This window comes from Rattus norvegicus, chromosome 8 (genome assembly GCF_036323735.1).
Source record: "Rattus norvegicus strain BN/NHsdMcwi chromosome 8, GRCr8, whole genome shotgun sequence".
NCBI lineage: Eukaryota > Metazoa > Chordata > Mammalia > Rodentia > Muridae > Rattus > Rattus norvegicus.
In genome coordinates, this window is record NC_086026.1 from 93,582,930 (window position 1) to 93,609,759 (window position 26,830).

The 26,830-nt window shown below is 42.7% G+C and overlaps 1 protein-coding gene across 1 annotated transcript; it reads right to left on the reverse strand.

Moving 5' to 3' along the window:
* Elovl4 (ELOVL fatty acid elongase 4) lies at positions 1-26,550 on the reverse strand. Its single transcript, NM_001191796.1, has 6 exons — positions 26,451-26,550; positions 9,502-9,689; positions 7,697-7,777; positions 4,400-4,571; positions 3,023-3,150; positions 1-744 (listed from the first exon to the last, which is right to left on the reverse strand). Exons 1-6 carry the CDS (start codon positions 26,548-26,550, stop codon positions 469-471), a joined length of 945 nt encoding a protein of 314 aa, NP_001178725.1. The 3' UTR covers positions 1-468.
* Positions 26,551-26,830: the final 280 nt, after the last annotated feature.

A 26,830-nucleotide genomic window follows, 5' to 3' on the forward strand; every position in this document is an offset into this window, starting at 1 on the left:
GTTAGTAAATGGATCCAAATTCGAATGTATTTTCTTGTTCTGTCTCTGAACAAGAAAATGTCAGGTAACTGATTTGCAACCAGTAGGAAACTAGTGATTTAGGGAAAAAAAATTTTTTTCATAAAACTGTGTTCTGTGATCATCTAAAATTCAGACTGAGGAAAGAGTAAATGGAAGATAGGTGAAATTTCCACCCACTGCACAGGTGAGCGAACAGGAGGAGAGGCTCCAAGGTCACGTTGGGATTGCTTTGGTCTGGACAACATGAAGGCTAATAAAAAAATGTTTAAAATAAAAACTTCATAAATAAAACATCTAGGAACCGTATATTGAAAGGTTTACTCAGTCTGAAGGTGCACAGACCCTATCTGCCTTTCTCCCCACCCCAGATCCTCTGCTTCTGTTGCCCCTGAACTTTTAAATGACACAGGAGTTTCCTCACTGTCACCGGTTAAGGCCCAGTTCGATTTACTCTCCTTTTGGCTTCCCGTTCTTCTGGGGTTTCCCGTTTTCTAACACAAGCTGCTTCTCTGACTTGTTCACACCGTTCGCTGAGATGCCATTCGTGGCCGTCTTTCCGGTTTTTGACTTCTTGGGCTCATTGTATGTCCGAGTGTAGAAGTTGAGGAAGAGGAAGATGAAGCTGATGGCATAGGCGATCAGAGCCCAGTGCATCCACTTGGGGAAGGGGCAGTCGGTGTAGAGAGACAGTGCTGTGTGCCCAATGGTCACATGGAACTGAACCTGAAAAACAAAAGTAGAGGTGGAGGGAACACGTGATCAGAGCAGGAAGTGACTTCTAACAGCATCACAGTCTCCTACAGGGCTGACAGGGGCCCGAGCTGTGCTCTACGGTTGGAAAGGGTAAGCATCTCGGCCTCTTTCTCTCTCTGAGATCGCAGCTCAAACACCACCTGCTCAGCATGGGCATTCTGTGGATTTCCACAGATCCGGCACCCATCACCGGGCCTCTGTGTTTTGTTTGTAAAGTGGTGTGACAGCTATCTGAAGCTGACTCCTGTATCTGCTGCCACTTCCACTGTAGTTTCTGGAGGCAGGGCTCTGCCTGGCTTACTGGCCATTCCAGAGTCTCCAGCATAGAATTTGGACATTTGAATACTCGCTGAAGGGCATCCAAGGACAGGGAGCCAATGGACAGGGGCGAACGATAAAGCAATAGTATTTATAGGGTCTTTTGCTTCCTTTTTTTTTTTTTTAAACTTAAGCTCTCACCAAGAAGCTACTACACTCACTATATGCTTTTTTATTTCATCTTTAGGCAGGAACACAAAATAACGGGGTTCCCTGACATTCTCATCATGTTCATCACTGTAATTGGCCCAACACCTCCCCACACACTGCTCTCCTTCCCCGTCCTGTTCTCATTCCAAATAAAGCACATTCACCCTAAAAATGAACCCAAGCTCACTCTCTCCTGCAGGTAAGACACAGACAAGTCCGCATCTGAGTGAACATCGTTCTTTAAAAACTTATTATCCAATTAAAATCAATAAATGCAAAAAGAATCACCTCCAATTTTATGAACTCCCGGGAAGAGAAAATTCAAAACACAGAAATGTTTGAAGAATAAACTTAAGTTCTAGTGTACTAGTCACTGGGTGGTCTGAGACACAGAATTACAAATTCTGTAGCATTAGCAAGGGTGAACTTTTTGTAAGACTCATATTATTTAAGTGTTTGGAGGAAGTCTGACTCAGAAATTCAAGTTCAGCATCCTGTCTGTAATGGGCAACTATAGGTTCTTTGAGAAAGACGGCATTATCCTTATATTTATTTCACTAAATATTAAGATAATTTGTTCCACACACTTCAGTTTATATTAACTTTTATAATTCCCATGGCAAAAAGCCAAATTTGTAGAACTTGTAATTTCACAATGGCTCTTAGAACCTGTACCACTGAAAAAGGGTGTGTTGTGTATAGGGTGTAGTTGAGCATGATGTAGCTCACAGACAGCCTGAGGGCAAACCCTGACGAAAGAGACTGAATACTTTATAGGATTTGGGTCACCTCTTCATGTTCTTGGGACCACCTAGGTCTCAGTGTGAGGAAAACGTTCTACAAACTATTATCACAAGCTTCCACGGTGCTGCAAGAAGTTTCTTTTCTGATGAATCCTTCACACCCAACATTCCCCAAAGTCTGTGGTTCCTGTTTGGTTAGGCAGCTATGTGGCAACTCAGAGCACAGATGGTATTTCTAAATGCGATCCCACTGATAAAAATGATGTGTGCACTATGATTAAAGCATATTAGAATACGTTCTGAAGCCTGGAAATGAGGTACCAGCGTGGATTTGCATGTTTGGTTTGATTATAGGCTACACCCAAGCTCTGTACGGTGCTTTGATGAATGCACTGGTGTGTAATGAGAAGCCCTACAGAGAGGAGCTCCTGAGAACTGTCTGCCTGGAACTCTGGGAGTTCAAATCCTTGGCTCTGCTGTTCAAGCACAGAGTGTTACCCAACTAGAAAGAGTACTCCTTCTTGCATTCAATTCCTTCCCCCACCCTTCCCCTTTCTTGGCTTTGTCCTTCCTTTGCTACATGTATGTGGTCTGTTAACAAGAATCAAAACATGGGAAAACTGGAAATTTAAGTAAGAACAAGAAAAGAGAATAAAATAGTAAGGTAGAAAAAAATAGTCACTCACAGAAAGTATTTTTCTAGTCATATATGAGTCCATGTACTTTGTGGCATAGCTACAGTTTAACCATTCTTTCCACAGCTGGTTTTACAGGCTTCCTCTCAAAGGGACAGGTTCTCAATCCAGTCTTTAAGGGCTTTATAAACCAAGTGACCATGACCAGTCCACCCATGAGTGTTCAGGTTGAACCCAGCCAGTCTTGACACTGTACCTTGCTTATAAACTTAATTTTGTGATGGAGAACCACCTAAAACAACTTGGCACGTTACAAATAATTAATACCACATATTTTTAGTATTTTGATTTTTTTTCTGCCAACAACCGGAAGTAACTTTTCAATGAAAACATTTGACGCACCAGCTGCAGCATGGTCAGGTACCGCTTCCACCAAAGGTATTTCTGGATCCAGGGGCCGAATGCAGTCAGCCCATAGTAGGAGTACATGATCACATGGATGAAAGAATTCATCTGGGCCCCGAAAAATGCTGTCAAGAAATAAGAGGCAATTGCGAGGAAACTATTATGGTTCATCGAAGGCGCTGAGATTAAAGAGCGATCCCACTGATAGAAAGGATGTGTACACTGTGATTAAAGCATATTAGAATACTTTCTCCATCGCTTTCTACTGAATTTACGTCACATGCTACACATTCTACTTTAGCCCCAAAGAGAAGCCAAAGTCTCTCAAATTAAGCTTGATATTTTTTACAATTTAGGTTAGAGGGGTCCTTTTAAAAGCATACAAATAGAAATGTGAATTGCTAAACTGCAAAGGGTTTTTGAAGCGGTAAATTGTTAAAGGCGGGACTCCAGCGAGCTTCAGCAAACAACGTATAATGGCTGCTGCCTTCCTCTTCCCCGTATTTTAATGCTACCTACCAAGTCCTTGGAAGGAGGCTCGGGTGCTTCCAAGGGTTTATGTGTATTACATTATCGCCTCTGGAGACACTAATGTGCACACCAGGGGTAAGTAACACTCACTTCTTAGGCTTCAACATGGTTTTAAACACAACAGCATTATATACTCTGAGTGACCAATTCTTTTAGTCTATACAGCAATGGCCCACTCAGTCGAATTCAACAGCACTCCTTCTCTTTAGAATACTAATTAAGGAGTGTGTACAGCAATGCATTTCGTCATGATGTGAGCTGAGGGTCAGTTTAGATGTTTCACTTTAAGGTTACTAGCAAGTGTTCAGTGTGAAATGTGTACACTGTCAATAGTCGCACAAATCCCCAGGAAAGGGTTGTTTCCAGCTCAGCCTGCACACATCACCCCTAGTCTACAGCCACCTGAGAGACTAGAGCAACTCTCTGCCCAGCTGTGACTTCTGAGCCTCTTTAGTACTAAGGAGGCTGTGTAAAAGTTCATTTAAATGGGAAGCAATGGGGTTACCCAGGGTCTGTGTCACAGCAGGGATAAGCTGAGGGCTTGGACTGAACCTGAGGCGTTGTATCTCAGTTTCTATCAGATCAGAACTGTCCATCAGCTCCTTTTCCCACTCAAGCAAGTACTGTTTTCTGGTGTTTAGGCTTAGTGGTTTATGTCCACCTTGGGGACAAGTCTTTAGGTGTCCAATGATTGAAAAGCTGAAGTTTTTAAGAAGAGGGATGAACAGGAAGGGAGAGGATTAACCAGGAAAGCAAGCTTAATGACACACACAGTAGGTGAATCTACCTCCCCACAAGTGCTTGGGGTGGGGGGAGGTTCAGGCAGACGTGTGGGTCTCTCACCTTGGCCTCCTGCCACCCACTTGATTCCAATCCACCACAGTGTGAACATGGTGCAGTGATGGTACACGTGAAGGAAAGACACCTGGTTGTTTTTCTTCCTCAGGATAAAAAACACTGTGTCCAAATACTCGACTCCTTTCGATACAAAGTACCACCACAAGGCAGCAGCTATCTGTAAGGGGAAGGAAAGTCACACTATAAAACGAAATCACACCGAGGTGTGGGCTTCTACTCTGTTGAAAACTGCAGAGCACAGCACACAAAACGTACAAGGCTTGCAATCGTTCTTCTGCTAGGTAGGTTTGAGACCTAACTGTGTACCCATCAGAAAACAAACCCAAAGCTTTCGCTGCTTACAGCCAGGCAGTATCCAGCTTCTAAGCACTGTACACGTGTCACACTGCTATGCTTTGCAGATTGTAGAGAAAACAACGTATCTTTGGGTATTTTAGCTGTTTCCTACAGACCCTATGTTTACATAACAGCTAGTCTAACATTTTTCCCCACTTTCCTTTAACTGTACAAAAGGTAGCTAATCCCTGTAGCCTGTGTTAGTATAGTCTTTAAAATGATCAATTCGAAAACAACTATTTCCTAGGTCACAAATATAATCCTGTTTACACAAGTAAGTCTTTTCTCGGGCTCTAATTAAGACACCAGATGGTACAAAACGATTATGTGACTTGCTGGGGGATTAAGGATTCAAGAAGAGGTGACCTCTGAATATGTTTTAAATCACTCTGCAAGGATATGACCATAACAATGACCAAAATGTAACCTCTGTATAGATTTCTGGTAATAATTGTGGATAAAACTAAAAATTAAATCAGTGCATAACTGAAGTATATTAATAAACCTTTCTAAGACAGAAGGCTAAGATCCTGTCCTCATTTTATACCCACATCTGAGTATGAGTATTTGCTCATGTTTTGGCTTTTGCTTCTGAAAAACAATTTTTTTTTTAAGTGCCGGAATCATTACCAGGGCTTCATGGCAATGTGAAGTTCTTAATTTGTTATTGTCACTTCTAGAATCAGACATCAATGAATAAGTATTCCCTAACATTACAATTTTTTTCTTTCTTTTTTTTTTTTTTTTTTTTTTTTTTTTGGAGCTGGGGACCGAACCCAGGGCCTTGCGCTTGCTAGACAAGCGCTCTACCACTGAGCTAAACCCCCAATTCCCTAACATTACAATTTTAAAACAGAGGAAGAAAAGGACACAGTCCAGAAACAAAATAAACTCTTGTATTTATCAGCCGGTAGGCACTTACACAGTCTGGGCAGCATTGTTATGGGCCACAGAATGAGCTGAAAAGCTGCTTGACACAGTTTAGTCTACCCACAGTAACTGATGCCCACGGTTTCGTGGCTGTAAGATAAAGTAACTCTCCATTTTAGCACGGTAAACTGTAGGAGGAAAGAGATGAGGCCGTTTTTCCTCCATGGGGACCTCTAAGCTAGCCCAGTTCATATGTAATGACTTTTCTACTTAGTCTGTAAACTGCACTAGCTATCTGTGAATAGGATACATCAAAACGAGGGGTCACACTTTGGAACATTCAATGCACACAAGAAAGGAATCTGAGTACAAGGCTCATTTCACCAAGTTCACTCTTAGATGGGCGAGGTGGGTAGAGGGAGGACCCCAATCTGCTCAGCTACAAGATATTTGGGGGGCAGGGAGTGCCGGGTGTGTTTTCACAATAGCTTTTTTTTTAACTGAAAGAGTGTTGTTGAATGCAGTTGACTGAGTGGGATATCCCCTCATCAAAGTGGGTGAAGTCTGAGTGTATCAGCAGTGGATTCACAATCAGCAGGGTGGTAACATTGAGGCTTTATCCTAATAATATGAGCATACTGCCTGACCCAGGGTGCTTCCTAAGTGTACTCCTGAGAGAAGGTCAAGTACAGCCTTTCTCCTTTCCCACCTTCGACAGGGGGCCAGCTCTTCACTGAGGAGAATCTTTGGCAATAGAGTTAATATATTCTGAGTCTGAATGAAGCAACCTTGCTCTGTCTCTCAGCCACACCCTGGGCTTTACTTTAACTGTTTCCTGACAGGCTGACGACCTGCCTTCCAGACCACACCAAAACGTGAGCTCTTTGCAGGCAGAGACTTAATCTGTCTTCTTGCTCCTATGGTCCAGGCCCTGATACTATATGCATACAAAGGCAGGCTACACACACGTGCAGCGGGCAAATGGAGTCAAGCAACAGCGTGGCTGGGAAATGATCTGGACATGACGTCCTAAGTATATTAGAACAATTTGGTTACAGTCCCTAAAATTCGTGCTACAACATTATTTTCCCAATGCATGCTATTACATACATATAGCATTATCACACACATATATAAAACAGATACATGGGACACACAAAGCACACATATGTATGTAAACTGGGTTTGTTGTGTATAATATGTATAGGAGTCACAGATTTAAGAGTTCACTAAATGGGTAACAATTTGCTATTCCTTCCACTTAAATGATAATTTTACTGATATAGATGACTGGGGAAAATGGAGCCTTATATTGTTTATATTGTTTTTTACAAATTTAATAAAAACCAATTTCATACCCATATGAGTTATCTTGTGCCTTCCTAAGTATTACATAATTAAAATGTTTTCCACAAATAAGTTAGCTTTCTTTTGAAGTTTCTATTTTTGTCACAAAAGTTTAAAAACAAACTTGGAGACACAGTCTCATGATGTAGCACTAGACTGGCATGGAATTTGCTAAAGGGCTGGGTTGGCCTTGAATTCAGAGATCTGTCTGCCTCTTCATCCCTAGTGCTAGAATTAAAGGCATGTACTATCACGCCTGATAAAAATAAAAATATCAAATAATGCATGACGTGTTTGTGTGTGTGTGTGTGTGTGTGTGTGTGTGTGTGTGTGTGTGTGTGTGTGTCTTTCTTTTTGAGGCAGGGTTTCTCTGTGTAGCCTGTCCTGGAACTCACTCTGTAGACCAGGCTGGCCTCAGATTCAGAGATCTGCCTGCCTCTGCCTCCTAACTGCTAGGATTAAAGGTGTGAGCCACCGCCTCTCCACTTATATGGCCTATTTTAAAGTACTGAATAGTAGCAATTCCATCATGCTCATTCTTTCAACACCCAATAAAAAAGCACACTGGAGGTATAAAGCCAGATTTCCCAATTATGTATTTTAAAGGCAAACAGAGCTTTCTCTTCCACACTCAACACATGCTAATCCCATACAACACTGTATTTTTTATGGCCTGAGAGCCTGTGAAGTTAAACTGTAGTCATCAACGACTTTCACTGGCATACTCACCCTGACTTCATTAACGTCATTAGAATAATCCACTGACTGGCAAATATAGCTGTATCCTGCGTTGTATGATCCCATGAATAGCTGGGGACAAAAGGATTAACATTTGGAGTAAAGGTTTAGAAAACACAGCATTGAAAACAGTAAATCTGACTCACAATTGTTTCAAGTGTTGTGAAAGCAGTTATTTTCTTTAAAAACATTTCAAGTGCACTAAACATTTTCAAGTTTTTTTCTTGTTCTTTTGTAGAGCTGAGGGTCAAACTAAGGACTTCACATACGGGTCAAACGCTGTACGACTGCATTTGAGACAGGGTTTCTCATTTCCAGCCCTGAACTGACATGCAATGTTCTAAAATCCTTTGTGTGATAGCTTTACTATAATTTTATTTTATTTTTTTTCTTTTTTTCAGAGCTGGGGACCGAACCCAGGGCCTTGCGCTTGCCTAGCGCTCTACCACTGAGCTAAATCCCCAACCCCATACTATAATTTTAATAAAGGCTAAATAAAAAGCAAGCATACTCTTTTTCACCAAGACATCAACTAATCAAATACATATTTTCCATTATGTAGATAGTAGCTTATTAGTTCCTATAATTAAACTTGCATAGGCAAGATGTTACATCTTTAGCATAATTCACCATTGGAAAGATACATTTAACGTTTCTAAACTACTGTGGATGCTAGTTCTATATAATGCCAACTCAGTCAAAGAGGAATTTTTACAGCAGCTGTGCTTGCTAGATTTTTGCCAATTTGATACAAGCTAAGTCATTTGGGAAGAAGGAATGTCAATTCAGAAAATACCCCTACCAGAAAGCCCTGTGAGTAAGCATGTAGGGCACTTTCATGACTGATGGTTGGCGTTGGAGGGTCCGCTCGCTGTGGATGGGGCCACCCCTGGGCAGTATGTAGCTCTGAGCAAGCTACCAGAGAGCGAGTCAGGAAGCAATGTTCCTCTGTGGCTTCTGCCTCAGTTCCTGCCTCCAGGTTCCTGCCTTTAGTTCCTGCCCTGACTTCCCTTTACCTGGATTGCTACCTGGGAGTGTAAGAGATAAAACTCTTTGGATTCTGAGCTGAAAGTTGTCCTGCCTTGACTGATTTATATCTTGATCTAAGGTGGTGTGTAACCGTCAAACAAGAGCATTTGTGAAGTTGAGCATCTTTAGGTTAAGTTGTCATTGGGAAGCTTCTCTAAAGAAGGGTTCATTTACTCAGTACCTCTGGTTAGTCATCAGCACATATGGAATTTTACTAAGTCTCTCAGGAAGAAATTCCTTAGACTTTAGCCACTTGAAAGGACCTTGCCAATTCCAGCCTTCAGGATTTTCTTTCAAAATACCCTGGAGAATTTGCTGATGTCCAGAAAATTCTGATGATTAAGTAGCCACACCTGCATAACAGCCAACTCCTTTCAGCTCCCGCACACAATACGGCAAATTACATAAGATGGTTTAATGTGAAACTCACACTTACAAGTGTTTTGATCAGGTTGTCAGGCCTGAAACTGATGAAGAAGGGTTCTGGGTAGCTCTTGTGGCTCACTAAATGTCAAATATGTGCAAACATCCTAGAAATACGCCTCTCTCACCTCTAATAACAGCCTTCCATACTTGGCAGGTATAGTCCCATGACAAACCAGTTACTAACGCTATAGTGAAAATTCATTCTATGCTTGCCTCAAAGTCTCATCTAAACAGCCCTCCTACACTCCATGGAAGGCTGCAAGGGTAGATTCAATTCATGGGGTCTCATTTTTAAATTATTTCCAACAACCCTGGAGGATTACTAAAGTTAATAAACATACCTCTCTGAAGATGAAAAGGTTAAGCAAAACCATGCCAAAATTATAGATTATGAGCACTAAGCGCATTTGAAACGGCTCTCGGTCTTTCATCCACTTCGGCCCCAGCCACACGAACAGGAGATAGAGTGTGCTTATGCTTAGTGTTGGCCATGGAGACTGCATCAGCGGCCAGTCTTCTACACGTTTATCTATGGAGAGAATCAAACGACATGCCATTTACTGAGCAGTGCACATCTTACAAAACAAAATTCTCTTAGGAATTCAAATGTCCTAATTCTATAATTAGACTAAGTGCAAATCATTGTCCCCAGGAAAATACATGGCATATAAAACAAATATGGGCATAGCTGGGTCCTACAGGGATTGATGGAAAATCAATTCTTTACTTAGATTACACGGTGTGTTTTATAGAGAATTAAAGAAACAACAACAGGAAATGCACTAAAAATATGGAAGATAACTTGAGTTGAAAGTGAAGACCTCATAACATAAGAATAATTATTTAAAAAACCACTAATCTTCTGCACTAAGCCAATGAAATTTAACAGGCAGTGTGGCAAGTGTGGCAGTGTAGAAGTGTGGCACTGTGCTTTGCACCCACCACTAGGCACAGATCGCACTGATGAGGTTTGGGGCAATGAAAGCCATGAGATAGAATAGGTCTAGAGATAAGAGTTACCATTCAATCATACATGAGGAATTAAGGTAATGTCGTTATGATTTTAATTTCTCTCAAACAGTAGCCCTATTCAAGATGGGCTTGCTGCTTTTCCCATTGATAATGTGTTATCAATCTTATTATTGATGAAAAACAAATTTTATGCTTAACTTCACTTATTCATATATGTGTAAATACATATAGAACAAATAATTTCATTTAAAGTAAATTGACTGCATACAATATTTAAATATACAACCATCAATTAGTCTTATAATGTAATATAACATTGATTAGAAAAGAAATGATAATGAATTGATAGATTAAGAAAATCTATATCTAAAGTATATTAAGGTTAAAGTTTACATCTCTCGTGTTAAACAGAATTTCAATTTTTATAATCAAATATCTGTTTTATCTTTTATAATCAAATATCTACTTTTGGTGATACAAAACACATTTAACATTCTATTTTTGGCACAGTTTATTTGTAAAATAAAGGAAAAAAGTCTTTTAGCCAGTTTCTAGAATCCATCCTAAGTGAATGTAATATATTGTTAATTACAGTAACCTCAATTAAAATGTACTTGTTTATTACAACTATATATGCAAAACGGTTCTGAATTAGATAACTATTAAATACTGTTTTAAAATACACTAATCAGGTGGGGGTGTGGCTCAGAGGTACATATGCATGCGCATCTGTACATATGCATAAACACACATTCGTCTATTTCTATATACTGTCAGTTGAAAATAAGACACAAGAAAACATTAGGTTTCATGAGATAATCTTTCAAGTCAGGAAGTACCATATTTACTAGAGTTTCAATGAAATAAGTTGATCAAAAGGTGAGAGGGGTAGGGGGGCATTCAGGCAGAAAGACTGTTTGAGGCCAATCTCCTACCCTGCCTCAATAGAACAAAGAAGGGGATATTCTCCTCTAGGGTCCGGCTGGATATGCATAGTTCTCACCACTTATCAAAAAAAAAAAAAAAAACAAAAACAAAAAACAAAAAAAAAAAACTTTTCTTTGCCATAGACAGAGGCCATTGTGGAAAACCACAACAGATAAAAAAGTAGAGTTGTAGAGCCCAGTCTCAAATATACAACACCCAAGACTCAGGAATCATTGCAGAAGGGAGTAGAAAATAGTAAAAGCCATGAGATGATGTCTCTTAGAAATGTCAGAAGCAATATCCATTAAGTCTCACCAATATGGCGGCCTAAAGATGACTCGAACAAAGATGAAACCCAGAGACATAAGAATATGGACTTGGGGAAATCCATGAGGTCTGAATACTACACAAAGAACTCTAGATAGCTATGGGATGCTGAGAGTAGAAGAAATAGCCTTCCCCAGGGAAGAGCACATGAATTGGTTACTCAAATGGTCAGCCCTGAAAACATAGTACAGGGAATATACCCCCCTACACACACACACACACACACACACACACACACACACACACACACACACACACACACACACACACACATATTGCTGCTCCCACCACCACCAATTAAAGAAAATGATATGATGGTGAATTTGAAGGACAGAGAGAGGAGAGTACAAGGGACAGTTTGGAGGGAGAAGAGTAAAAAGAGAAATTATACAAGTGTATATAATCTTAAGAAAATAAAAATATGTATTTTTAAAAAGGGGGACGAGATATCATTAAGAACATACATGGGAACAGGAAAAACTTCAATCGGATTTTATTTCCTACTTTACAAAGGAGGCTTACTGTTCACGATAACTGTGATTACATTGGTCAAATCACATTCAACCAGACTTAAATTAAAAAATAAGAGACTTAAACCATGTTGACTTGTGCTGACATTTGTCAAAGGGCACATGACTGTCATGGCTGTGTGGGGCTTAGAAGACATGTCATCCTTCAGTGATAATTGTCTTCCTATAAACATGTCTCCCTGACAGAAGCCACCATATAAAACACAAGATGCTTATCAACGTAGGTCTTCCCTGATGTAGACAGATTCCAGGAGCTTAAGGTCTTGTTCTAGGTCACAGCAGAGTTGCTCCAGGGTCTTCCTGGCCTACCACACGGAGGTCAAGAGCCAATGCATTATTAATGGGATAGTCAGCCTCACAGAAAGGAAAATGATCTCTGCTGTAAAGAGATCTTAATGTCTAAGATCCTGGATTCTGTCTCACCTTTTATCTCACCACACGAAAGATTCCTATTGACTTCAAAGAAGTTCCAAGTAGCAAGGACAAAAAGAAAAATTAGAACGACAGGTTCAGGGGCTGGAGGGAAGGCTAGGTGAGTAAAATCCTTGCCATGCAAGTATGAGGACCTGAGTCTGATCCCTAGAGTTCATGTAAAACTGGGAGTGGCTGTGAACGCTTTATCACCCAAGTGCTGGAGAGGCAGACATAGGAGGACCCCTGGAACTTGCTGGACAGCCAATCTAGCCCCATCCAAGAGACTCAAGCTCAAAAAAACCAGGTGTCACGCAATTAAGAAAGACACCCAGAATCAACCTCTTGTCTACTACACAGACATACACACACACACACACACACACACACACACACAAACACACACACACACATGTATATGAATACATATACACACATTAGCTTATACAAATACAAAACAAAGAAAACCAGGCACCAAAATTAGCCAGAAATTAAGAGTAAACAATGTATTCCTTCAGTATTTTTGAGACAAAGCTAAGGGGTCTTACTCTGTTGTCCAGTCTGGGCTTGAACATTTGAGTTCAGGTTGATGCCTCTGCCTCAGCCTCCCAAACAGTGGTAGAACTATGTCTAGCTTGCAGTGCTAGTGGTACACTGTCTCATTCTCTCATTCAGCGATGACATTTAAGAGGACTATCAAGGACAGGCAGGGGAAGACACAGTGAGAAGCTGAAGGCTCTACAATTATCAAGCACTAAGGGAGGCTGAGACCCAGTTAAGAAGCCAGAGGACAAGAAGAAATAATGGAGTATACAGGATGCAGTCGGTGAATGACAGCTCCAGCACTGGTCCTGCCATGGTGCACAGGATGCTACAGCACAGCCCCCTATGTTTCCTTCATCTACAAATAGGGGAGGGGAGGTGGTGAACCAGATTCGTGATTCTCCACTGAATAAGACAGCAGCAAGCTCCAGGAGTGGTTGGCAGGCTGCAGCCATTTCCAGGAATGCTGCACTGTCTGTGTGTCTGGGATTCTCCATACTCCTCCACATTACATTATAAATAAGTGTGTGCACTTTGTTTGGGTTTGGTTTTTCCTTTGAGACAGCAGGATTCTTGTTCCTCAACATCTTGGATTTGGAATGACAGGCACGGGTGTCTTCAAGCCTCTTCCTTAAAGGTTACAATGGTTTATATCTGTAACTTAGTTACTGTTTCAAGACGCCCAGGGCAAGCTGGACCAATCTGCTTCTAGGTGTCAGCTTGGACAATAACCACATTTTACCTATACTAAAAATTCATACGTAGTTACTCAAATGTTAACTGTAAAAAAAATAAAGGGGGTATGTCCATCTGAAGTGGATACTTATTTATTTACTGAGACAGTGTCTCACGATGTATCCCTTGCTAGCCTGGAACTCCCTATGCATAACACAATGGCCTTGAACTCAAGGAGATCTATCTGCCTCTACCTTCCCAGTGCTAGAATTATAGATGTGTGTCAACACAGCCAGCAGGTGAGCTTTCACACACCAGGGACACATTTTTGTTTCTAACTTCATTTGTACCTTATGATATGCAGCACTGAAGCCAACAACTTTACCTTTGTGAGTGTGTGTGTGTGTGTGTGTGTGTGTGTGTGTGTGTCTGTGTATACATACATTCATGCACAGATCACTTGGTCACTGACATATCAAAGTTTATCATTTATAGGAGGGAAGGACAGACTTGAAAACTCATCTACTCTGCTGCAGGATAAGAGTCTAAACTGAGCAAGAGGACAGGAAAGTGGACAGAACATGGCTTAACTACAGGCATCTGAACTTCTACTCCAGGAAAAGGGAATATGCCAGGCAGGCAGAGAAGTCCTGCTTCAGAGAAGAGAATTAGAGAAACTGACCCAGAGCTCCTTTTGCTGTTTGACAAGAATCTGGTAGCAGTGAAGGATAGGCTGCAAGGGAAGGGGATTGTTGGGAAGCATGGACACCATGACGGGTCCATCTATACTAGAGAATAAGGAGGAGGTGCTATTTAATGCCCTGATTCCCAGGCCCATCCCATGATCTGAACTGACACCTCTCCAGCTGGGCCCAACTGGACTATGATGCTTCTTGGCTCTATGATGCATGAGGTGATGGAATCTCAGGCTCCAGATGTTGCTCTGGATGGGAGACAACGGGGATATCTCAAGATAAAGAAGCACTATACAGGGGTTGGGGATTTAGCTCAGTGGTAGAGCACTTGCCTAGTAAGCGCAAGGCCCTGGGTTTGGTCCCCAGCTCCGAAAAAAAGAATTCCAGAATTCCAGCCATATTTATGGTCAGGAGGCAACTGGGAAAGTCAGGACAGTGTAGACTACACTAGCAAGAAGGCCCAGGAGAAAGTGAGCAGGAAATGTTTAAACATCCCTGTGTGATGTACCTAAGTGGTCCCTAGGTGAGGCAGCCAGGAGGCTCCCGGGATGCAGCGCAACTGCCAGGCAGCAGACGTGAGACAGAAGCCATGAGAATCACACCAGATCACAAGCAAGTCAAGTGCACAGAATGGGGGGGAAGCAAAAAGGTCTGTGCCTGGAGTTACACAGGGAGAGGAGGCAAAAGGACAGCAAATCGGTCTCAGAGGTAGGGAAGAGACAATAACCAGACACTGGAATCAACTGTGCCCTCCCTCCCTCTCTCCATCTATCTATCCCTCTGTCCCTTCCTTCTTTGTTTGAGGAACTCATTACCTTGAGAGTTGATAAGGGAAGATTTAATGAACTTCAGTGTTCCCAGCCCATAGGGATTCTATAAGTCCCTCCCTCCTTTTCAGTACACGCACATACATCATGCTGTGTGTGTGGAGGTCAGAGGACAACTCTGGGAAGTCAGTTCTCCCCTTCTACCTTTATACATGGGATCTGGGGGTTGAACTCGGGTTATCAGGCCTGCACCACAAGCCCCTTTACCTGCTGAGCCATCCTGCCCAGGCCTCGCTAGTTTAATTTTCAAATTATGTTGAAAGGCTATTTTCAAAATCATTTTTAAAGGCTACATAGAACAAAATGTAATAAAGAATGAAATACCACTAGTCCCATAGGTTTTAAGTAGCTCAGGTAATCTCTACTTCTAATGAAGCCTTGGGAAACTCTAATCGGCCTACTTTTTCTCTGAAAGGCTGAGCTAAAGGTTGTTCTTGTAGATCAGGATTTCCACCTGCCAAAATGAACTTTCTCTCTAGTAGAATTCCACTATCACATCCCAGAAGAAAACATTAGTAAAATTAAACTGTTTTAGACTATCTGGATTCCTAGAATAGATGGACCCAGGTCTGCAGGAAGAAACGAGTCATGGGTGATGGATGATGCCCTGGGAAGGCTCACAGAACATGTGGACAAAAGATAAGACTCACATCAAGAACTGGATCCCAGGGTATGGCACACACCCATAGTCCCAGCTAATCACGATGCTGAGGCAAGAAAAATGACACATTCCCTGCCCACCTGGATGGCAGAAGCAACATAGGGGTTGGGGGAAGGAGTGCTGGGTCATGGGTATGTACCTCCAGGCTTGGCCCGTTACTTGGTTTATAATAATAACTTAAATCCATTTAACACTTCTGCTTTTTCTACAGTATTAAACAAAGGAAAGTAGCAATACTCCCTTTATTCCTTTCTATTAAAGTGTGGTCTACATACCGGTGAAGTGTCATCATCTGGGACTGGTGGGCACAGAATCTCTCTTACCTGGAGCATTACCTCAGAATCCTCATCCCGCCAAGACCACCCCAGATGTCTTTGAGTCGGCCCCTGACTCTACCTGGAGGAACCAGCCACTTTCTCTCTGCTTCTAACAACACTCTCATCTGTGTGATCTGCCATTATGAAAAGAAAACCACAAGTCTAAGGACCACTAGCCAGACCAACCTTGGGAGTTTAGGTCAGAACTATGTCCTCAGTGGAGTGGGAGCCATCTGACTTGGACTCTGTTGCCTGTCTTTGGATCCCTTTCCACTAGCTTGGCTGCCTTGTCTGGCCTCAGTGGCAGAGGACGTGCTTAGTCCTGATGTGACTTGATGTCCCAGGGCAGGTTGGTACGTGGGGGGGAGGGGGCTCCCCTTCTCTGAGGAGAACTGGAGGGGAAGGGAAATGGAGCAGGAAGGTGGGACTGGGAGGAAAGGAAGGGGCTGAAGTCGAGATGTAATGAATAAATTAATTAAAAAATAAATACGTAAATAAATGAAAAGGGGGGTAGGATGAGTGTCTGACAGCCTCAGAGTATTTCAAACTGGTTTACTAACCCAGTTATGTAGCAGTCACCCAAGGGAGAGGGGAGGTAAAGTGAAGAGAGAAAAATACTTTGGTAGTGAGTCTAAACAGAGATCGTAGTAAAGGTTAAAGGGGAGGAAAAGCACGCAGCTGCCTGCAGAATACAGAAAAGGTTAAGTATGGATGCTGCAAAGGATAAAACCAAAGACTGTTGGGTGATCAAATCAGTGTGAGATACATGCTACTTTGAGTTCTGACTTGGGAGGAAAAGTAATTTGCTCTCAAGAAGAAGATAACCATGGCACACAACTCAAAGAGCGTAAGAATTAAATAAATGTGACGACAGTCAAAGCCCTGGCTACAGCGCCGGAACTCCGTCAGCATCAGTGATAAAGGAATGGCAGCCAATGCTGCACGACAGAAGGGAAGCTGTGTGGTTCTACGCCTTTCCCCGTCTCTAGACAGTTAAAAAGTACCTAACTTGAAGGAATGCTATGAAGGATGAAGACACAGGGATTAAGGAACACTACTGTAGCCTCACAGAGTCCTTAGGGGCGGCAGCAGGCACTTCATGGACGGCAGTGAGGGTCATAAGTTGCCCGGGATGCCTGACTCATAGTTTAAGGACCAGCGCATCATTTCAGCCAGTTCAAGAGAAATGGACACATGCAGTGGGGAAAACATTTGTATCGACAGAGCCATCTGGAAGATGGAAATGATACCATGTGACCTACAAGTCAAGACCAGAAGGCAGGCAAGCAGTTTTCTCCTCTCCCTGTTTCATGAACTCTCCTTGTATGAGTCCAAACAACATGAGCATTGCCAATGATCTCAAAGCTTTAAGAAAATCACAGGGATGCATCCTATTGTTAAAGGGCTTGTAGCATTTGTGTGTGGTGTGTGTGTGTGTGTGTGTGTGTGTGTGTGTGTGTGTGTGTGTGTGTGCGTGTGTGTGGATGTGCATGGGGTGGGGCACTTTGTCTTTAACGCTCCTATAAACTAAATACTCACTGGGCAGAGTGTTATCCCAACCTGAATTTTTACTAATTAACAGTAGCTGGTAGCACCCGTCTCACGCCATTTGGCAAGTAAGTTCATAATCACTTTGAACATAATAAATTAACATTTCTAACAATTCTATCTTATGGAAGACAATTGCATCTCAGGTTACATGTCTTATATCTTAAATATATATGTCAGCATATAGATTTATTTAAGAAAATACCACTTTTCAGTTTCTTTTAAAAAACATGTATGCATGTTTTGCCTACATACATGTCTGTGCTGTCTCGCAGGAATAAGAATGTAGTAATGCTATGTAGGTGAGGTGGCAGTGAGAGAGATCAGCTAGAAAGATGCATAGGCGAGAGACCTGAAGACTTGTTTCCTGACTGGTGTGGGGATAAAATGAGCCTCAGGCTAGGAACGACACAGCACATTCCCTCACTTGTGTGAACCTCGGGGATTTGTAAGCAGAGAGAAGGAAATAAAATGTTCCAAGCCTGTCTTCTGGAGTTCTGTAAAACTAAAGCAAAATGCAAAGCTAAAACTTTCTGGTCGGTTGGTGACACCCTGTATTCTCTTTACAAGGCCATTTTACATTAAGCTGAAAGACAAAAGAACCATTTGTTTCATGAACCAATACTGAAGAAAGGTCAAGTTTAGGAATGCCGTTATATTAATTTTATAGTATGTGGAGTTCTTCCTATGTTTTATTAGCCCATATTAATTATACATAATAATGGGTTTCATTTTGATTCCTTCATACATGCATGTGATACACTTTAATTGCAGCTCCCCATCCCCTTTCTGGTCCCTACTTCTCACTTCCATAGGTCTCCACCCCCTTGTCATAATGTCTTCTTCTTTGTTTTTTTGTTTCGGGTTATTTTGTTGTTGTTGTTGTTGTTTTGTGAGTGAACACAAATTTTCCTCAGTGTGAAACCTGGAGTTTATCACTGTAATTGTGTTAAAAACACATTGCTGGCACTAGCAAACACACTCAGAATGCTATGCACAGCCAATCTCCACAACTCGTGTCGCATTGCAAAACGGAAACTTCAAACCTCTTAAACACCAATTCCCCAGGCGGTTCGTTCTCTTTCCAGCCCTGCCAAACACAGTTTTAATTTCTGTTTCTATTAATTACTTTAGAAAGCCCATGTGAGTAAGATGACACATCTCTGTCCTGTTGTGTTGGAGTTCAGTGCCCCCTGGAGTCATCTGGATATGGTGCAAAAATTTCCTTGCAAACTGAAAAGTATTCTCCATGTTCCACCGTGTTGACTAGCTCATTCATCGGCGGACATGGCTCAGCTGTTTCTGCCTCTTGGCTATGGTGCAAAGCAACTATCAACAAGGAATGACTGATACGTGAGATGCATTAACACACACACACGTGAGATGCATTAATATACAGATGTGTGCCTGAGTCTATATTTGGTAAATAAAAATGAAAACAGAGACGTGGACTCCTTCAAATGCTCCCATTCAGAATCACAAAGGAGTGTCTGATTTCATCAGACAAACTGATTCCTTCAGAGGACTGATGAATCTTGTCATATAAACCCCAAGATACAAATAAAACATAAACAAATACCATACTAAGATATTTGCTTAGCAATGACAACCTTCTGAGGGAAAAAGACAGGAGGGTTTTTAAATAAATATAGTGACTCACTGAGGTACATACATCAAAATCATGTTAGCAGTTTAATAAATATCTTAAGCCATGATCTCCAAACTTGTTGGGAATTATCAAATAGAAAATATTTATCACTGAAAAGTTTAATAATGTTATAGAAAAGTAGGTGTTTTCCTAAAGAAAAAAATAAAAGTAATATTAAGTTTAGGCTTCTATTTAAGCTGCTGTTTTATGGAAGTGTGCTGAGCAGGCCACACAGAGGAGCTGCTGGTGGGCGGCCATGTACTGAGAGTTAAATTTTCATATAGTACAGGTAGCAAGGGGGCTGAAGAGATGGCCGCGGTGAGGAGCACTTGCTGCTCTTGTACAGGAACCAAGTTGATTCCCAGTGCTTAGGTGTGGTGGTTTGAATCTGCTTGGCCCAGAGAGTGGCACTATTAGGGGGTGTGGTCTTGTTAGAGGACGTGTGTCACGCTGGGGGTGAGCAATGAGACTCTCCCCCCTAGCCTCATGGGCGTCAGTCTCCTAGCGGCCTTCAGATGAAGATGTAGAACTCAGCTCCTCCTGCACCATGCCTGCCTGGATGCTGCCCTGCTCCCACTGTGATGATAATGGACTGAACCTCTGGACCTGTAAGCCAGCCCCAATTAAATGTTGTTCTTATAAAAGTTGCCTTGGTCATGGAGTCTTTTCACCACAATCAAAACCTAACTAAGATGTGTAGCTCACAACCATCTGTAACTCCGGCTCCAATGGCTCTGGTGCCCTCTCTAGCTTCCAAAGGTACACTTCATTCATCCACACACACGCACACACTACTCACACAAGTAACCCTTATAAAAAGACACGAAGAAATACTGATAACTTGCCCAGACTATGTAAGAAGCCATCTTTAGAAGCTGTACATCACATGATAGAATTACTAAGGAATTGAAATCATTTATACTTTTTCTGTTACTGCTGTTCTGTTTTTGGCAAGTTAGCTCACTTGTGGTTATTCAAGGCATACTGAGATAATTAAACAGCTCTGGTGATGGATGGTCACACGGTGCTGTTTCAGGCAATAGACCAGACTCTTTATCCTTCATTTCTCTATTCCTCTACATGGCTCTTGCAGAACAGGCAAGACCAGGCAAAACATGGCTAATAACAAGTGTACTATTTTTTACCAATGGGGAGGTACTAAGAAGGTGTTAGAAAACACTTAAATCATAAAAAAGATCTTCAAATTAATAACTGAAATATGTCATTGAAAGTGCTCTCTCTATTCAAAGAACAGAAGAGTAGCATCTATACAGAATTATAGGTCAAGCAGAGCATGGTGGCACATGCCTTTAATCCCAGTACTCAAGAGGCAGAGGCAGGCAGGTCTCTGTGAGTTCAAGACCAGCCTGGTCTACACAATAGAACCATGGATCCAGGAAGAACCTAAAGATTATTACATAATTCAATCCTCTGGATTTACAGGAAAACAATGTTGAGGACTGTTGGAGAAACCCCACACTCAGTAGCAGTGGCCTCATGACTGAAGCCAGGTCACCTGGTTCTCAGACCTTAAGTCTTTCCATCCTCTGTGTCCTACTACCCTCAATTTTCACATCACAATGTTTCTGCATGTATGAAAGACAAAAAGAGTGATTATATGACTTTGTACTTCTGCCATGAGCAACTAAATGATTTGATAGTTGATTCATTAGGTTTAGTGGGCACCAACTGAAATTATGACTGATAAACAAAATTTAAAAAAAAACTTTCTACAGGGCTAAAAAAACCACTCAATGGTAAAATGCTTACTTGGCATGGGTGGAGGCCTGAAGTTCAATCCCCCCACACACACACAACAAAAGGGGCTGGGGAACCTGTCTGCAATTTAGTGTCATCTAAAACTTTATTACCCCAAGACATCACTAATCAAAATTATGCAAGGTTATAGTGTGAGCACTCAGGAAACTGAGACAGGAGAATCGTAAGTTCAAGGACTGGATTACATCAGTGAGACTCTCTTTCAAAGCTGAAAACCAAAGCTAGAGTGAGGGAAACATCTCTTGCCACTTGCATAAGAGCAAGAGAGAGAGAGTCTCTTGGGCACGTTGAGGAGGAAACCATAAGATGATGAGGCAGATCATAATGATGGTTTATATAATTCACGACTAGGGTCATTTAAAAGAAAATGGCACAAAGCCAGTGATGGCTAAACACAATGCTTGATGTCGGAGGACCTGCAGTTGGGAAGCAAGGCTATATGGTATCTGGAGTGGTAGACAGAAGCAAATGAGCAAGGGAATACTGTAAGGAGAGAAAGGTAAGCAGGCATTGCTTTACTGGAGGGCCAGGAACTTACCCAGGCTGGCTAGAGCTGCAGGGAGAAGACTGTGGATAGAGGACTATTGGCTGAGCACACTAGGAAGCTAACCCAGAAACTATGTATCTGTTTCCAGAGTCTGAAAACTATGTATCTCCCACCCTTCTCTTTTCTAAGTGTCCAGACCCTTATGATTTTTAAATAATAAGAGACTCTGATGCAAAGCCTTGGTTCATTTTATATAGACAAAAGATTGTAGTATCTGGGGAAAACAGAGGCACAGAAAGTGAGAAAAGACACACTTCATTAAATAACTCTTCTCTGCCAGGATACATATGCAAGAGTAGTGGCTCAGGGGAAAACTCATACTCATGTAAAGTCATCCACGATATTTAGGATGTATGTAATATCATATGTAATAATATCATGTGACATCATTACTTACATGATTTAAGAAAATTAAAACAGTGAATTTTTAAAAGGATGAACAGGTACTTTGTCCCTTACAAGATCACAAAACCATTGTCAAAGACCTTTTTGATCTTAAAACCTATCTCGATAAGCAAACCACACCAGTCTACAAACTCTGTTTGCCACACTATTATCTGACCATGAGGGGTATGCTGCTATAAGACAAAGAGGGTAAGGGAGTATCAGCCATTGGTGTCCGAGGGCTTATGCTATCTCAAGTCAGACTGTAGGAGAGGAAAAATATCAACATAGCAACCCCCCTAAAGTTGTGTGGACTTCACAGAAGCTTCAGAGAGGGTGAGATGACATCAGTAACAACACTGACCATGGGAGGTTCTAGAAGCTCGCTATTCCCCCACACTTTTGTTTTTGTGCTAGAGTGTGCACCTGTAATCATGGTAGTGGGAGGTGAAAGGTAAAGACCTTGGGGTTAAGCCTTGGTACACAGTGAGCTTGATGTGTTTCACACATCAAGACCCTACCTCAAACCCTAACCCTTGAGAAAGGGGTGGGGGGAGGAGAGGGAGAGGGAGAGAGAGAGAACACTTGTTCTCTTACATATACATATTTCCCATCAAATCCAAACAAAACCTATTTTAGAAATGAACACAAACGAAAACTACACATTAACTATGTCAAATAAAATGAATATCAACATTCTGTACACCATTTAAAACCTGTCTTCCTCCCCTGCAGCCTGGTAAGTCATACGATAAACCTCTTCTGACTCCATCCAGCTTATTATAGTTGCATTAAGCATCCCCGCCCACAGCAGGTCCTAGTGACTCACTGGTCCTTTCGAAGTCCTGGTTTCCCCGGTTCAGTCCCCAGTTCAGCCCCTACTCCCTTTGCCATTGACACCTTTGCCCTAGTCTCCCATCAGCTCGCTCACTGCTGGGCTAAGAGACCTGTAGGAAATTGCTAAAATTATCAGAAAACAGAGCCAGTCAGTCTGCTGACTTCACAGCTCATGACTGACACACAGGGCTAAGACACTGAAGTGACAGTAGAGAAGGACTCTCCTGATTGTCCCCAGGCCCTCAAACCAGGATTGACTCCCTTAGACTCTGTGAACTTCGACCTAGTGACCTCCATCCCTGACCCGGATTGTGCCTGGCAAGTACATTATTGGACTAAAGAACTATACATAAGCTAAGTGCAGTTAACTTATACAAGACTGGCTTCTGAAGTATGTCATCATCATATAGGAGATGCCTCCCTCCTGTACCTCTGGCCTTATCCTCTCTCCCTTCTGCCTCTTCCAAAGCAAACTCAAGAATCCAGATAACTCTGCTGTTTAAGTGCAAACTTCAATGACAGGACATGTAACCATGCTCCAGGAGGTAACCAAGTAGCCAGAAGAAAAGTGGTTGTAGTGGGTAAAGTAGTCAATGTAACATTTATGGGGTGGGGTGGGGCTATTTAAATGTGCCAGCTTAAATTTTTACATAAAGAGCCTAACTAGTTACTTTTTTAGTCTAATCACATTCACACAAAGTAAAATCAGAGAAGAAAAGAAAAAGCAAATTCAGGGGCCTCAGAGCTCCAACTCCAAGATGGGCAGCTAGAATGAAGTCTCACCTCAGTCCATGCTTCCTCCTGCCGGTAAAAGCATTAGTAACTTTCTTGTTGCAAGTGCTTGGTTTAAGAAAGTCAAATTTACTATTTTCTCTAAAAGTACAGTCTTTTAGATCTTAAATTTCAAAATGTAAAGTGTCAATGACACAATAAAAGTGACTTGATCTTGCGAACGCACAAATTTGTTATTAGAGAGAGAGAGAGAGAGAGAGAGAGAGAGAGAGAGAGAGATATGTTGAAAAGTCAGGTTTGTAGATCACTATGCCTTTGGCTGGAAGAGTTCGAAATTATATTTCGAAGCTATCTGTTTTAAGGCTAACTAAAAAAGTCTTAGGTTGTCAAATACACTCTACAACTACAAACCTGGAACCTTCTTATTAAGACGATCCAAAGTAGAATTACTTTACTTGTGCTCAGGTAGGAACTTCCAGGAGAGAAAAACCCAAGGAACTAGTAAAAGGAAGAAGGATCCGCATACACCTACAGCAAGGCACTCGGGCATGGCGCCTAGCTCAGCTTGCTTTTCCTGAATAATTGTATCCTTTCGTCACAACCATTTCCCAAGAGCACCTCTGTCTCCCACCCAGTTTTATTTTCCTCTTTCCAAACATCTGACTCACCCTCTTCTCTTCAGCATCGCTGAATAAACCTCCCTTTCTACTCTGGAGCCCCCCTTAGCCAGGCTTTCAATATTCAACGAAGAATGGGGTGCTCTCAGAAGAGGAGCAGTATGACCTGCCCCCCAGAAGGAACAAGAGCACACACGAGCATTAGGAGTGTGAGCACAGGAGCTCCAGAAGGCGCACCAGATGTGTTTAAAAAACAAGCAAACGAAATTGAACTATTCAACAGCCGTCCTCCTCATGCTGCAGCAGGGCCCAAACAGACTCTAGCCGCTGAGCCTCTGAGGGATTAAGAAGCAGTTCTGCCTGTACAAGGCAGCTCGGGGCAGAGGTGAGGGAGCAGTCTCAGGTTTCGTAAGTGGATAGTCAAGAGCATGGATGAATACCTTCCCACTGACCTGCTAGCAAGGGGTCACTTGAGTGTCCCCACGTCTACTCATTTCTCAAGCTTAGCCCATGATAGTATATTATTTTATAAGCCCCTCAAAAGTGTAGGCACAAGCGTGTGCATGTGTGAACACACAAAACTCCCAACTCTTTTTGCTGTCTTTCTCAGACTAATTTGGAAAGAATGAAGCACTACAGAAGGCTAATGTTCTAGCTCTGCTCTCAACTCTTCTTTCTTGAGGCTCAGGAGAGATGAGGACACTACAGAATGGGAAGGAGCCAAGAGAGACAGGACTGAGAACGCCTAGGTGTGGCTCTGGGTGCAAGGCAGCTGGAGGACCTCAACCGAGTCACCACCTGCCAGCCAGCTTGTCTGATGTTCAACTCCGTGCGGTTGTGTAAGGGGAAGCTCTGATGCAATGTTCAGAGCAGTATCACAGAGATGAAGGGAAGGGTGCTTCTTCCCCAGGGATTGCAGTATCAGTATGATAGCATTCAAGAAAAACTCAAGGAACAATCGTCCCAGGACAACTGCCTTTCAACCATCTCCAGCTACGAGGCTTGGGAACTACTGCCTCTCCTACGGTCAGATGTGAGATCTCCTGAGAAATATCGCGCTTTTTAAAAAAGTCAATGAAGCCTCCATGTTGAAAAGGCGTTTGTCTCATACAGAAACAATTCCAGCAAGCATTTTGTCCACGGCACATACATCAAATTTCAACTGAAATATATATATATATATATATATATATATATATATATATATATATATATATATATATATATCCACTGTCCACTGTCTCATTTGCCCTAGCAACAGAAACTACAAATGAAACTTTTCACTTCTAAAGACAGTTATCATAACTTATATTGTTAATATCCTCCTTTGCTAGAATACAGGGTCACACTGCAAACGGACAACAAAAATTTAAAGCCCCAAACCATCCCTAGGATCCTTTAAACTTAATGTTTAAGATGTAGGAAAGTTTTATAGGCAACAAAGCAAATGAAGAAATGTTAAAATGTGAACATTTATGTTACAATTACTTCCACTAGGAAAACTACCCAAGTCACCCAATGACAGCACTGCCCTGCAAACTTAACAGCTAAAGGGAAAGTTCGCCGATCTCAGCACGCTGTACTTATGCAAGCTTCTTGGCCAGCCTCTAGGTGCTGCTGCGGAGACCCCCTGCCCAACGACTGCCTTCCTTCCCCTCCCCCTGAGGGCACTGCACTGCGCAAAGCCCTCGCAGACAAGTCGCCTAACAGATTTTCTACTGGGGAGCCACAAATAAAACAAAACACAAAAAACTAACAACAACAACAACAAAACAAAAAAACTAACCTTCTTCAAGCAGCTAAATTATGCTGTTTTACTTTTCAGTCGAAATTATACTACAAAGAGGTTAGCTAAATGGAAGACGGTAAAGAGTAACCAATCTTTATCAAAGTCTTCATGGCAGCTGAAGTAGCGGAGAGACAGGTATAGTCGCAGCTCTCCTCCGCCTCCAGGCCTCTCTATCTCTCTACAAGGAGTACCAGTGCATAAGAGAATAGGCGAGCTCGGGAAATGCGGGAGTCAGGGCGGGGTGGATCCTTGGCTGCACTGGCAGCATCTGGTTAAGTCAGCTCCTGCATCCGCGGAGCTGAAGAGATGGGAGTATTGGGGGGCAGGGAGGAGGACGTCTTAACGCTCGCATCCGATTAACCAGTGCACAGATGCTCTGCGGGGACCCGGGCGCCCCCAACAGCTTCAAGGCGCCGGGTAGGGGGCGCAGGGCCTTGCCTGGCGCTGAGGCCGGGGACTGGCGTCTGCGCCGTGGGCAACCCAAGGAGCAGCGAGAGGAGATGGATGAGGCCCCTCGACTGTACCTGCAATGGACCAGGTCCAGCGGTAGAACTCCACGGTGTCGTTGAACGCCGTGGACACTGCGTTCAGGACGCTGCCGGGCTCTGAGTCCAGCAGCCCCATCGTGGCGCGGAGAGGTGCGAGCAGTGGCGAGAAGAGAGGCCCGGAGGGACGGTGGGCGACTGCGGCGGGGACCCTGATGGCAGCGGCGACTCCTCCTCCTCCAGGCGCCCCGACTGAGGATGCGGGCGGCGAGCAGTGGCGAGCAGCGGAGACAAGAAGCCCGAGGGTGGAGGAGGAGGAGGACCCGCCACGAGCGCCCAGCGCTGCTCCTCTCTGTCGCCGCGCGCTGCCGCAGCTCCAATCCCCTCGCCCGCATCACGTGGCCGCGCGGGGCGGGGCG